We start from the raw sequence: 12,723 nt of genomic DNA, 5'->3' as shown, positions 1-12,723 counted from the left end.
TTTTTCGGTCTTGGCACCATTGATGTTTCTGGCTGGATAACCCTTTGTCGTGGGCCCGTTCTGTACACTTTGTTCTGTACACTGCAGTGTTGAGCAGCTTCTCTGGCTTCTACCCATTAGGTATCAGTCGCACCATTTCCCCCCTCAATCTGTGACAGCCAAAGATGTCTCCAGACAAATGTCCCTCAAGGGTAAGAGTACCCCCAGTTGGAAACCGCGCTCTTAGAGGAATGCCCTACCATTGGCTTCCAAGGAATTCTAAATGAGCATAGATGTTATTTAGCCTTGAAATTTCAGTACCCTTGTAGCAGGTGTTTTTGAAATAATGATGTCTTGCACAATGACAGAAAGTTGTGACATTTTCAGATTTTGGTGTGGAATTTCGAGGCAAACATTTTTCTCTTACTTTTAGATGTTTCCTAACTGGCTAACCATCTGGATGAGAAATGATTATGTACAGAGAGGACATGATCGTGATTGATTCCTGTGTCATTTTCCAAGTTAAAAACAGTTCCTATAAGCTCACAGACTTTTATCTAGACAGCTCTTTCATTCTTCTTAGGCACACATAAGTCTTTATTTCCTCCAGTGGAGTGTTTCTTGGTCACTCCAAGGTGGGAGTGGGAATCATGGGGATCAGGACCTGAGCCGAAGGCAGATGCTTAGCTGACTGAACTACCTGGGTGCCACAGATTATTTCAATTTGCAAGAGTGGTACTGAGTATTATCTAAATAATCTATTTTTTTCTTTTTCTCTTCTGAAACAAACCATCAAAACAAATCTATCATCCCAAACTTGGTATTTTTTATTGAATTCAACATTTCATGAAAAGTAGATTTGGTAGAATCAATTTGAGTATTCTCAGAGTGTACCTGGGCTGTTTGGTAAACTGATGTTCTTGACTAAGGGAATATCAGGACAAAGGGAAACTTCAGGAAGGGATGGGCAAGTTAGGGGTGTGTGAAGGGAATGGGGGCCTTCATGGAGAAACTGTGGTCTCTTTTTGTAGGAGAGGAAGTAGCAATCAGATTCTCCTGCCTTCTTGTATGTAAAGTTGCTATATGAAATTTGACCTCTCAAAGGCTAAAATGATAACATCAATGCTTAAGTATGTAGCACAGAGGCAACACCACCAGAGTTTGGTGCATAAGTAATCAATATTCCATGGAAAATTGAAAGAAAGCTTAAAAAAATCTTTATGTCCTTGAATTCCTGATAAGTTTCCTATCAAAACTAACTCACAGGGGCTCCTGGGTGGCTCAGTGGGTTGAGGCCTCTGCCTTTGGCTCGGGTCATGATCCCAGGGTCCTGGGATCGAGCCCCAAGTTGGGCTCTCTGCTCAGCGGGGAGCCTGCCTCCCTCCCTCTCTCTCTCTCTGGCTGCCTCTGTCTACGTGTGATCTGTGTCTGTCAAATAAATAAATAAAATCTTTAAAAAAAACACAAAACTAACTCACTGTATAATCTTTAATCCACTATATTTGGTGGAAGAGTTTCTCCAGACTATGACACTTAAAGAGGTCTAATAGTACTTTGTCTGAACTTTTTTTTAATTCTAACTGAACTTTGAAACTCCTAAATTAGTGGCAGTTTTAAGGGTAAATCAATATGATCCATAAATATTTCTCGAGGAACCTGTTTAAGGAATTACATAAAAATAAAAAATGCCAATAGAAATACTTTATTAGACAACGAATGCAGATTTATTTACAGGAGAGGAAAAGACTGCTATCAAATTATACGTTTTTTAATTTAATTTTTACAAAGAATCTGGAAGTTGGTGTTATAAATAGTTATGTTGCTCTGGCTGAGCACTGGATTTTAACACTTTGTTGCATCGAAAACAAGGCTTAGCCTTGTCTGTTTCTTTGTTTCCAGATGGTCTCCCAGCTTGAAGTCCGAATATCTGAGCTTGTGGAACAGTTGGGAAATGAATCTGGGTTTCACCAGAAAGCTCTACAGAGAGCCCAGAAAGCAGAAAACAAGTTGGAAAGTCTTCAGGGTCAGCTGACACACCTGGAGGGAGAGCTGGTTTCTGGAGATGTTTTGCGAGATCACTTGAATTTTGAGAAACAAAAAGTAATAACCCGACGGTATATCCATGGGTAGAAATATCTGTTTCAGTGTAAAATTTTACCTGAAAATAGTCCGAATTTTATAGCACTTTAGTAGAATGTGTGTGAGTAATGAGGAAATGTCAGAAAACAACAGATCTCATTTTGCGGGGAGGTCTTCCTATTTTGGGGGGCTTTTGTCAGTCAAATTAATCCAGGTAAACTCATCAGCTATCTGTTGAATGCCTATTCTGTATGAGATCCTGAAGGTTTGAGGGCTAAGGTACGAATGACCCATAGTTCTTGATCATAAAAGGCTCATCATTCAATAAAGGAGGCTGGCATTCTGGTAATTTGCTGTGACGCTGAAGCTGTAGGTGTTGTAAGAGATGGACTGGTTGATGAAACTCTGTAGGAACTCAGTGAAGGGAAAGATAGCCTCATCCCTTAGGGAATGATAAGAGGAGGATTTTCACAGGAGAGAAAATAATGCAGTTCACCCTTGGAGGAGAAGGCAGATTTTAGTGGAGAGAAGGAGCAGATCCTGTAGGGCTAAGAGGTTGGGCGGAGGCATGAGAACTTGTAGGTGCATCACGAGGTCAGAGTGCAGAGTGATTGTGCCCGATTGGCTGCAACATGGCACCCCGGCTGGGGTTGTGACAGGAGAGAAGACTAGAGTGGTTTGGATACGAAGATTCTTTATCTCTGCTCTGTAGAATACGGAGCGTAGTAAGTGACTTTGAGCGTTGCTCTGTTTTAGAAAGAGTATATGATGTCGCCCTGAAGCTGAAGTTACAGTATAGACAGCCTTGGAACTGTTAATGGCACTAACCGGTGAGCGAGAAGAAGGATGGAGTGAGGAGAGGAGCAGCCTCCACTTGTAGTAGAGTGATGGAGAACAGAGGCCAGTTTGCGCTGGCCTGAGGGGTGAGTCGGGAGGGAAGACTAGAGATGTAGAAAAAGATTCTTACGAAGTCTGGTGACCAGGGAAAAAGAGACAGGCAGCAGGAGGACCAGAGAAAGGTTTTATTGGATGGAATGGGAAGGTACATGTTTGTGGGTCCCAGGAGTCCACAGGAGAAGAAAAAGACAAATGGGATTGGAATTTGGCACAAAGACACTCTTCGGTTACAAAATCTGTACCTTGGAAGTCATTCATTCTCATATTTCTGTACTTAAGCTGAGGAAGCATTATGCCTGCACTGAGGTTGGCTAGGCAAAGACGCATAAGGGGTTTGTGGGAAATCCTCGTCTAAGTGGATGGCCCAGGTCAGTGAGGGCACAATCATTAATTAATGGAGATAGGTGTAAAATTCAACAGGAACTTGGGCAAAGTCCCTATTTCTGTGTGTGAGGAAAGGAGCCCTCTTCACACAGGAAGTGGCATTCATGAGAGGCTTTGAAGAATGAGTAAGAATTTGTCAGGCAGAAGTGGGGAAGGGACTCGGTACAGGGAACAGCAGGACGGAGAAGGAACAGAGGTTTGCCAGACTGCTTAGGAGACAGTGAGGCATGGGGAGACTGAACGTGGTGCGTGGTGAGGCCAGAGGCATGAGGAGGCTCTAGAAGCATGTAGGAATAATTGGGATAGACAAGGTTAATTTCCCAAAGCTTTATCCAATACGTAATGGGACACCGTAGGTTTTTGAATAGAAGAAAGTAAAAGAAAGAAAGGGTTTTGAGTCTCTGAAAGCAGACTGGCTCTGAGGGTCTGGAGGCCAAAGGTAGAGTGCCCAGCTGAAGGATTCTTAGAATAGTGTAGAATAGAAGCTAATAAATATTTGGACCAAATAGTGGTTTTATGCATGAAGGGGTCGATTGAAGATGTTGGGATGGGTGAAGGGTATCTGAAAAAGGTGTGTTGGTTGAAATTTTGAATTTGAAAGGACATGTTGCACCTGAATAGAATATGTCCCATTGGAAGAAGTCTGACTGTCGGACTGTCCACATAGATGTCCCACGTACACCTGGCACTAAATCTATTCCAAATGGAAATGATCACCTCTCCACAGATTTGCCCCCTCCTGCCTCCAGGTGCCTGAGCCAAAAGCCCTAGAGTCATCCTTAATGCTTCCCTCTTTTTAAGCAAGTGCTAAACACTACAGATTCCATCTCCTTAATGTATCTCAAATACCACCCCCCCCCCAACTCTGTATTTGGTGGCAGTGCTTTAACTCGGAGCACTATGATCATTTGCATGGATTCCAGAAACAACGCTCTCACGGTTGTGACGTCCCTGGCAGCAATGTCTTAATAAATGTATGCCTAATCTTGCCTCTCTCCATCTTCAAACTGGCCAGGGGCTCTCTATGGCCCTCAGGCTCAGCTACAGATTCCTTCTTGCCTTGGCTGAGCATTCTGTGACCTGACCAGGTCCCCCCCCTCAGCGCCTCCCCCCAGGCTTCCCATCACCTGCCATCTTTCCACCGTGTGGGGATTGAGTCCAAAGATATCCAAATTCAAATTTGTTAAAAAAAAAAAAAGAGGGTCCCCTCGGCATGCCATATTGCACACTGCCGTTCTCTTTGAGAGAATGTTCTCCTTATCTCCTTCATCAGGTAGTAGCTGTCCCTTGAAGAACTGGCTCCAGTGTCACTTCCTCTGGGAGTCCCTTAGAGACTTAGTTCTCCGTCGTGTAACACATGCCCGTGTCTGTCCCAGCACTTAGTGACTCGATTGCCTTCAGGTGTTTTTTTTTTTTTTTTCCAGATTTGTTTATTTATTTATTTGAAAGCGAGCATGTGTAGAGGGAGAGGGAGAGAGAGTTAGCGTGGAGCCCATCGTGGGACTTAAGCTCATGACCCTGAGCTGAAACCAAGAGTTGGACGCTTAACTGACTGAGCCACCTGGGCACCTTCCCACCCCTTCTTCAGTTTTTAGTCATCTTCTCCAGTCAACTCCAAGCTTCTTGAGGCCAGGGGAATATTCTTTTTTTCTTTTTTCTGGGTTTCTCCAGCACTTAGGGAAGAGTTAATAAATAGTATTTAAATTATGAAGAAACACAATAAAAGGCAAAAACTTTAGGTAGATTGGTGTCTCTTCCCCCCCTTTTTAAAAATCATTGTAGTGACTCATTAATTTTCATTGAGACTGAAGAGCCAAAAGAACTCTCAGTTATGAAAGCGAATTATGTAAACAGATTCCATCCTGCTGACTGTTGTGCAGATAACCACCCACAACACGCACCTCCTGGTGAGGGGTTGGGTGTATAAACCAGAAAAGCTAAGTTGTACAGAGCTGAGATTTAGATGTAGGTAACTGATGCTCATGCCACATAGAAGGTATCTAGGCTAATCTGTGACTCAGAGAAACAAGCTGTACAGTAAGTCCCCTGGCAACCCTCGCTTTCTGAGGCCTAGCCAAGATCCTTGAATTGGTCAGTTGTTCTGTGTGGTGTTGGCTTGGTCCGGTCTTCAACCTCTTTTCCTGGTAGAGATCCTTGCACGCTAAGTGGATGGATCACATGTAGACATAGCAAGAGAGACTTTATGCCTCCGCACAAAAGGTACTGTTTCTATTTTACTTACAAAACAAACAATAGCAGTTATTTTCTTTTCATTCACACACATTAGAAATGAGTAATTCCGGGGGCGCCCGGTGGCTCAGTCTGTTAAGCGTCCAACTCTTGATTTCAGCTTAGGTCATGATCTCAGGGTCGTGAGTTGGAGACCCATGTTGGGCTGCACTCTGTGCATGGAGTCTGCTTAGGTTTCTCTCTCTCCCTCTGCCCCTTCTCCCCAACTTGTGCACACACACACTCTCTCTCTCTCAAAAAAAAAGTAATTCCAAAGAGAGAGCTGACACAACATTAAAAAGTGACAAATTGATGATGTGATCTTATAGCACAACAAAGTAACCCATGGTCTTGTAACACAGCCAATAAGCAGTATTTTGCCATGACTGTGCCTCCCAAAGAAGAGATAAAATTTTAGATATGCCATTCAGCAAAATTTGAAAATACTCACAATTTCATCTTGATGACTCAAAGTGTAGATAGTTCTGGGCTTCACGTTGGCATGCCTCAGTCCTCAGGAAATTATACTTATTTAAACATATAATTGCCTCAAAGATGCCAGATAGATAAGGACTTATTGCAATGAGAATCAAGTTTCAAAGAGAGAATCCAAATCATGAAGTGATGCTACAGAAAACTCATTGATTGGTTCACTCATTCAGCAAGCACTTAGGAAGCATTACTCTGGCTGGGATGGCTAAAAACCACAGAAATCAAATGGAGGATACAAAAAATACCGATTCATGGTTTGTCTCTCTCTCCGATTTACCCCAATTCACTTTTCCTTTTCTTCTCCTAATGTCCTCCATGTTTGTTTTGGAGGGCGTGGGGGTGGGAGGATGGGTGAGCCTGGTAGTGGGTATTAAGGAAGGCACGTATCGCGTGGAGTACTGGGTGTGGTGCATAAACAATGACTCTTGGAACACTGAAAAAATAAAGTAAAATTTAAAAAAATACTGATTCAAATGGATACTTGCATTCCTACGTTTATAGCAACATTATCAACAATATGGAACAAAAATTATGGGAAGAGCCCAAATGTCCATTGACTGATGAATGGATAAAGAGAATGTGGGGTGTGTGTGTGTGTGTGTGTGTGTGCATGTGCACGCATGTGCGTGTGTGTGTAACAATATTACTCAGCCATAAAAAGAGCGAAATCTTGCCATTTGCAATGACATGGATGGAGCTAGAGTGTACTATGCTAAGTGAAATAAGTCAGTTGGAGAAAGACAAATACCAATTGATTTCACTCATATATGGAATTTAAGAAATAAAATAGATGAACATAAGGGGGAGAAAAGAGAGACAAACTATAGAACAGACTCTTAATTATAGAGATCAAACTGAGGTTTCCTGGAGGAGAGGTGGCTGGGGGATGGGCTAGATGGGTGATGGGTATTAGGGATGGCACTTGTTGTAATGAGCACTGGGTGTTGTATGTAAGTGTCGAATCTAAATGTAGAATGTAAATTCTACTCCTGAAACCAATTTTACACTATATGTTAACTAACTAGAATTTAAATAAAAACTTGGAAGAAAGAAAAAGGAAATCAAGTGGCAGAAGATCCTAGAACAGTTTTGTGACACTAACCTGTTCAAAGACGAACCTTGACTTCCCTGATACAGCTCTATTTTACCCTGTTATTCCTTAAAGTACAAAACATTAAAAACTCTTAAAAGACATTTTTTTGGTGTGTGTGTGTAGGATTTTAAATATGGAAGCAAAAGCATTGTCCAAGTGTATTTGTATGGACAGCTTTGATTATGGAGTGATCAGAGTGGTAACTGTTGTTATTATTATTTTTTTTCACATTTGAGGGCAGGGCCCACTTAGGTGGGAAAAATTGCCATGGAACGTGAGTAGATCCCAGGAGCTGGATTAACCTAGAAGGGGCATCGTGGTAGCAACAAGTAGCCAAAACAGAGACATGTGGATGTAGTCAGGACGGTGCCATATTTGTCATGTGGTGGGGTAAAGAAGATTGTCTACTGTTAGCTTGGACATCAAGATCACTGACCAGGAGAGTCAAGTGAATTTGGACACGAAGCAGGACATGGAACTGGCATGATGGTACAGAAATTCGTTCCCAGGCACTGGGGTCCCAGGCTGGGCTACAGAGTAGGTTTAATGGGACCTATCTATAAGTTTGGGGTACTGTGAGATCACTTGTTAACTTTGTTTTTTGTGTCTCAATTTAATTTTATTTCTTGGGTTTAGTATCTTAAATTTCTGGATCAACTCTCAGAAAAAATGAAACTGGACCAGATGGCTGCTGAACTTGGCTTTGACATGCGTCTGGATGTAGTTTTAGCTCGCACGGAGCAGCTGGTCCGTCTCGAGAGCAACGCAGTCATTGAAAACAAGACTATTGCCCACAATTTACAGAGAAAGGTAGGGGATATTGAAACTTGCTGGTGCTGAGAGAAGGAATCGCAGAGAGACTTAAATATTGAAAAATAATGTACTCCTTCCTATTTGCAACTGTAGTTAGAAAACATACAAATACATATTTAGAATTTGAGTCTCTGTTTCAAGTCTGAGGGATGGTAAGTATATCAGCTAAGGTGATGTGTGACCATGAGTAATAGAGATCCCAAATAAAAGTGACTTAAATGACACGAAGTGGTCCCCCCACCTCACATAAATTTCTGGAGGTAGGCGGCTCAGGGTAAGTGTGGCAGGTCTGCTCTGTAAAGTTTTCAAGGAGCCCAGCTGATTTCAGTCCATTAATCTCCCATTCCTGGGGTGGTCCACATCCTGAAGGTTCATAATGGTACCTAGAATCATCATGTCTGTGTTCCAGACAGAAGTTTAGAGCAGAAAGGGATGAAGAAGAGGGATGCAATAGAGCATGTGTGAGCAGTCTTTTGATGGAGGCTTCTAGAATTTTCTATGTGAACTTGTATTTATATCACATGGTTCTGAAGGCTGAAACTAGCTGCAAGGGAAGATGGAAACTGTAGACTTTACTCTGAGTAGCCACTTGCCTTGTTAAGAAACTGTTTATATTCTTAGATGAGGAGAGCTGGGGAACATGTGACAGTCTCCAACTGGATAAATCCTCTTGCATTGGATAGTAAAGTGAGGAGAAAAGCTAATTTTTCACTCATTCTAAAGAAGAGTTAGAAACAGTTTAGTTGAAATAAATGAATGAGTGGATGAAAGAATAAAAATCTAATTACTATATAATCATTGGCATTGGTGAAAGAGAGCAAAACACAGATGTGTTCTTGTAATAGTTCTTAGAAAATTCTGTGATGGAATTATAGCGTACAGGCTGTGTAATGAGTCACATCTTGAATCCCAGTTTGGTTCCACCAAGCTATGTGACCATAGACAAATTACATGGTTCTCCCTGTTTCCGCATGTTTAAGGTAGGTATAATATCTTCCTCATAAGATTGTTCATTTTTAATAAAATACATGTTTAAACTCTTGGCTTATAGACTGTACCTATTCACATCTGACCTTTCTCCATTTACTAGATTTTTAGGAGTGTTTTATTTTAAAAAAGCAGTAAGCCTATTATCATTGGAGACATTGAATTGAGCTACTGTTCTTTGGGTTCTCCTAGAAAATTGATTTCTTCAAAACCATTCCTTCTTAAGTATTGTATAATCATTAAAATTAACACTATTAAGTATTGTATAATCATTAAAATTACCAGTCTACAGACCTTACCAGTGTAATTTTGCAGTAGAGTGGATTTGACATGAAGAAGCTCAAAGAAGGAAATTTGGTTAGAGAACATGAAAAGGGCCTTGTTAAGGATGGATCTGGTCTGGACCATGCTGTCACAGTTAGACAAGATGTACAAGCCTGTGTTTCCGTCTGCCCTTCACGTCTCTGAACACTTCACAAGTGTGGAGTATATAATTAGGGAAAATGCGACACTCTTCAGCTCTAACATTCTAGAATTCTAAACGATTCTAATGTCCAGTGCATGCAGCAGATGAAAGAGGTTCCCGTACTTAATATTCTACTCACTAATTGTGACATTTGACGCCTAGGAGGACGTTTTCCCCCCTTAGGGTCCATAATCTTTTTCTAAAAACCACTGTGATTTCCTTTATCAAGTTTGACTGTGAGTGATAAGTGCTGTTTGAAGAACTTGTTCTCTGCTTGGTTTGTGGATGGTATAGGCAAGGTATATAATAAAGATGCCAATGAACTAAAAACCTTCTTAAGTCCCTTCTTTCTTATTTATTTATTTATTTATTTATTTATTTATTTTTTTAAAGATTTTATTTATTTATTTGTCAGAGAGAGAGAGGGAGAGAGAGCAAGCACAGGCAGACAGAATGGCAGGCAGAGGTAGAGGGAGAAGCAGGCTCCCTGATGAGCAAGGAGCCCGATGTGGGACTCGATCCCAGGATGCTGGGATCATGACCTGAGCTGAAGGCAGCTGCTTAACCAACTGAGCCACCCAGGCATCCCAAGTCCCTTCTTTTTTAAAAAATATTTTATTTATTTATTTGACAGACAGAGATCACAAGTAGGTGGAGAGGCAGGCAGAGAGAGAGGAGGAAGCAGGCTCCCCATGGAGCAGAGAGCCTGATGCAGGGCTCAATCCCAGGACCCTGGGACCACGACCTGAGCCGAAGGCAGAGGCTTTAACCCACTGAGCCACCCAGGCGCCCCTTAAGTCCCTTATATTTCAAAGATTTTAAACATATAAACCAAGCTTTCTTTAAACTCTCCCTTGTATAGCTTACTTTAAAAATATACCAACTCTCATGTTTGATGTCACTCAGTCTAGTTCTACAGGATTGAAATTACTCAGTCTAGGTTTTGGGCACTAACCTGCATTCTGGCTTCTTTTAGAAAAGGCCAGTGTAAGTATAGTTGGCTTGGGGTGGTGGAGAGGATTTTGTCTCTCTACCGTATTCTGGTCTTGATAAGCCCATTTTAGTCATTTTAAAAGCAATTTTATGTGCCTATTATGCTGCACGTATGTTGGAGGGAATCCGATGTTGAAAGCCTACTTCCCTCTGTATCTTCTGTGCCTCCTTTGTCTCATCCTTGCAGCTACAAAATTAATTCTTGGAAAAATAGGAATAAAAAATGCAATCAGGGAAAGGAATCCAATAACCTTTTTGGGCAGTTTACAGATGAGTCTTATTGACGTGTAGATAAAGAACAACATGGTCCGAGTGATTCATTTTTATTTACTGATTGTCCAATGATGATTATTATTTTTTTAAAATCCTTGTTTGTACCAAATCAGCTCAGGACTCAGAGAGAAAGGCTGGAGAGCAAAGAATTACATCTGAGCCTTCTACGGCAGAAGGTGGTCCAGCTGGAGGAGGAGAAACAGGTGCGCTTGGCCTTGGCCGTGGAGAGGGACGAGGCCAATCTGACCCTAAGAAAGTTGCAGAAGAAGGTGGAGAGGCTGCAGAAGGAGCTGAGTGTGTGTCGAGAAGCGAACACGGAGCTCAGAGCCAAGCTGGCTGACACCAGTGAGCTCAAGGCAAGTGCTCGGCTCGGTTCCCTTGTTGCTTTCTGCAAGTTACCATTTTTCATTTATGTGGAAGAGTGGAAGTCTTTTTTTTTTTTTTTTAAAGATGTTATTTATTCATTTGACAGATAGAGATCACAAGTAGGCAGAGAGGCAGGCAGAGAGAGGGAAGGAAGCAGGCTCCCCACTGAACAGAGAGCCCCATGCGGGGCTCGATCCCAGGACCCCAGGATCATGACCTGAGCCGAAGGCAGCGGCTTTAACCCACGGAGCCACCCAGGCGTCCCGAAGAGTGGAAGTCTTATAACAGATGCAGCAGAACAGAAACAGGGACAAAAGCTTCCTCTGATTTTCTAGAGTCGTGGGGGAAAGGCAAAAGCTACACAGATCGGCATATTAGATCAGCGCAGCGTGTCTTCGATAGTTGGAATGAGACCGTGGTGGCTGCGTGAAAAGTCGGTCAGAAAAGGGTGGTGTCAGCGGAGGGGATGGAGAGGCCACGTCCTGGGGTGAGCACCGACTAAGACGTGGATGTGTGGAGTCACTGTGGCGTACCTCTGAAAGGAATAGAACACCGTCTATTAACTCTCCTGGAATTGAAAGAAAAGTAAGGGGTGGTGCGAACTACAGAAAATAGAAGCATTTCTTCCAAGGGTGGGTGACTGGTACTTGGGATCCTGTAGGGAGTGATCGTGTAGGAATTTGCTTAGGAAGAAATGAGCAAATGATCCCAGCTCTTCACTGGGAAGAGTCAGGGGGGCAACTGGTGTTTCAGGAGCTGCGGGAGAAGCCTTATCCCTGGAAGTGAGGAAGGTACCCAGGTCAGGGCAGCGTGCGTCCTGGATTTCAAGCGTCCCCCTTCTAATCACTACAGAGAAGAAAGGAATTAAAACGTAAACAAATTTAATCGAAATCTTTAAACGTCCTGTGTGCGTGTGCCCCTGGAACGTATATGTAACTCCACAGGCACAAACCACTTCTGGCAGATACGCGTGTTGGGAATACAGATGGGAAAAACGTCCTGGCTGTTTGCAGATAGCGCTCTAGACTGGGCTTCTGGAATGTTTCTGAGTCTGGAAACAGACCAGGAGGGAAAAGGAACCTGGCATTAAGCTAGCACTTAAATATATGTGGCGGGGACAGTATTTTAGGAAGTATTTCCTATTCTATTTTTTTATTTTGAGTCATTAGCTCTTTTCCCCTGAAGCCCTTTTGAGTTGAAACTTATTTCCCTAGAGGAAAAAAAAGGGCAGACACAGGCCAGGGGAAGGAAAGCAGGAAGCAAGGGAAAGGATCTGATGGGGTGCAAAATGTGGGGAGAAAATATCAAGTATCTTCCACACCCCTTCATACCTTGAGACTGATCTTGAGGGGGTGTTGGGGTAGGGGGTCAGCAAGCAAGTCATAAAGAAAGGACATGTTTCATTGTAAGTGTGTGTCAAGGGAATAGTTCAAATTCCTCAAAGATATCTGTGATAGGAAGGAAGGGGAAACAGCACTGGGGATTTTCATACTCCGAGCTTCCGGAGCTCCACGAAGCCAGACGGGTAGAGAATGACATGGAGCAGTCTGGGTGGTTACTACGGATGACTAAGTGGGGGGGACACCGGGGAGACCTGATGCCTCCTGGTCTCTCCAAGCAAGGACCCGAGCAAGGATTTCCTGATGAGACCACTCTGTGTTTCAGAAACAAG

General features: G+C 42.7%; 1 protein-coding gene across 1 annotated transcript in view; it reads left to right on the top strand.

The window, feature by feature from the left end:
- The window catches only part of LOC111158751 (coiled-coil domain containing 170), a 73,935-nt gene that overhangs the window by 46,865 nt on the left and 14,347 nt on the right, over nucleotides 1-12,723 (top strand). The window contains exons 8-10 of the mRNA XM_022521003.1: nucleotides 1,879-2,079; nucleotides 7,790-7,963; nucleotides 10,799-11,041. Of these exons, the coding sequence (XP_022376711.1) occupies nucleotides 1,879-2,079; nucleotides 7,790-7,963; nucleotides 10,799-11,041 (618 nt within the window). The remainder of the gene's footprint in view (nucleotides 1-1,878; nucleotides 2,080-7,789; nucleotides 7,964-10,798; nucleotides 11,042-12,723) is intronic.

This window comes from Enhydra lutris, unplaced genomic scaffold, assembly GCF_002288905.1.
Source record: "Enhydra lutris kenyoni isolate GAN:26980312 unplaced genomic scaffold, ASM228890v2 scaffoldscaffold62, whole genome shotgun sequence".
NCBI lineage: Eukaryota > Metazoa > Chordata > Mammalia > Carnivora > Mustelidae > Enhydra > Enhydra lutris.
This window is presented reverse-complemented; position numbering and strand designations above follow the sequence as displayed.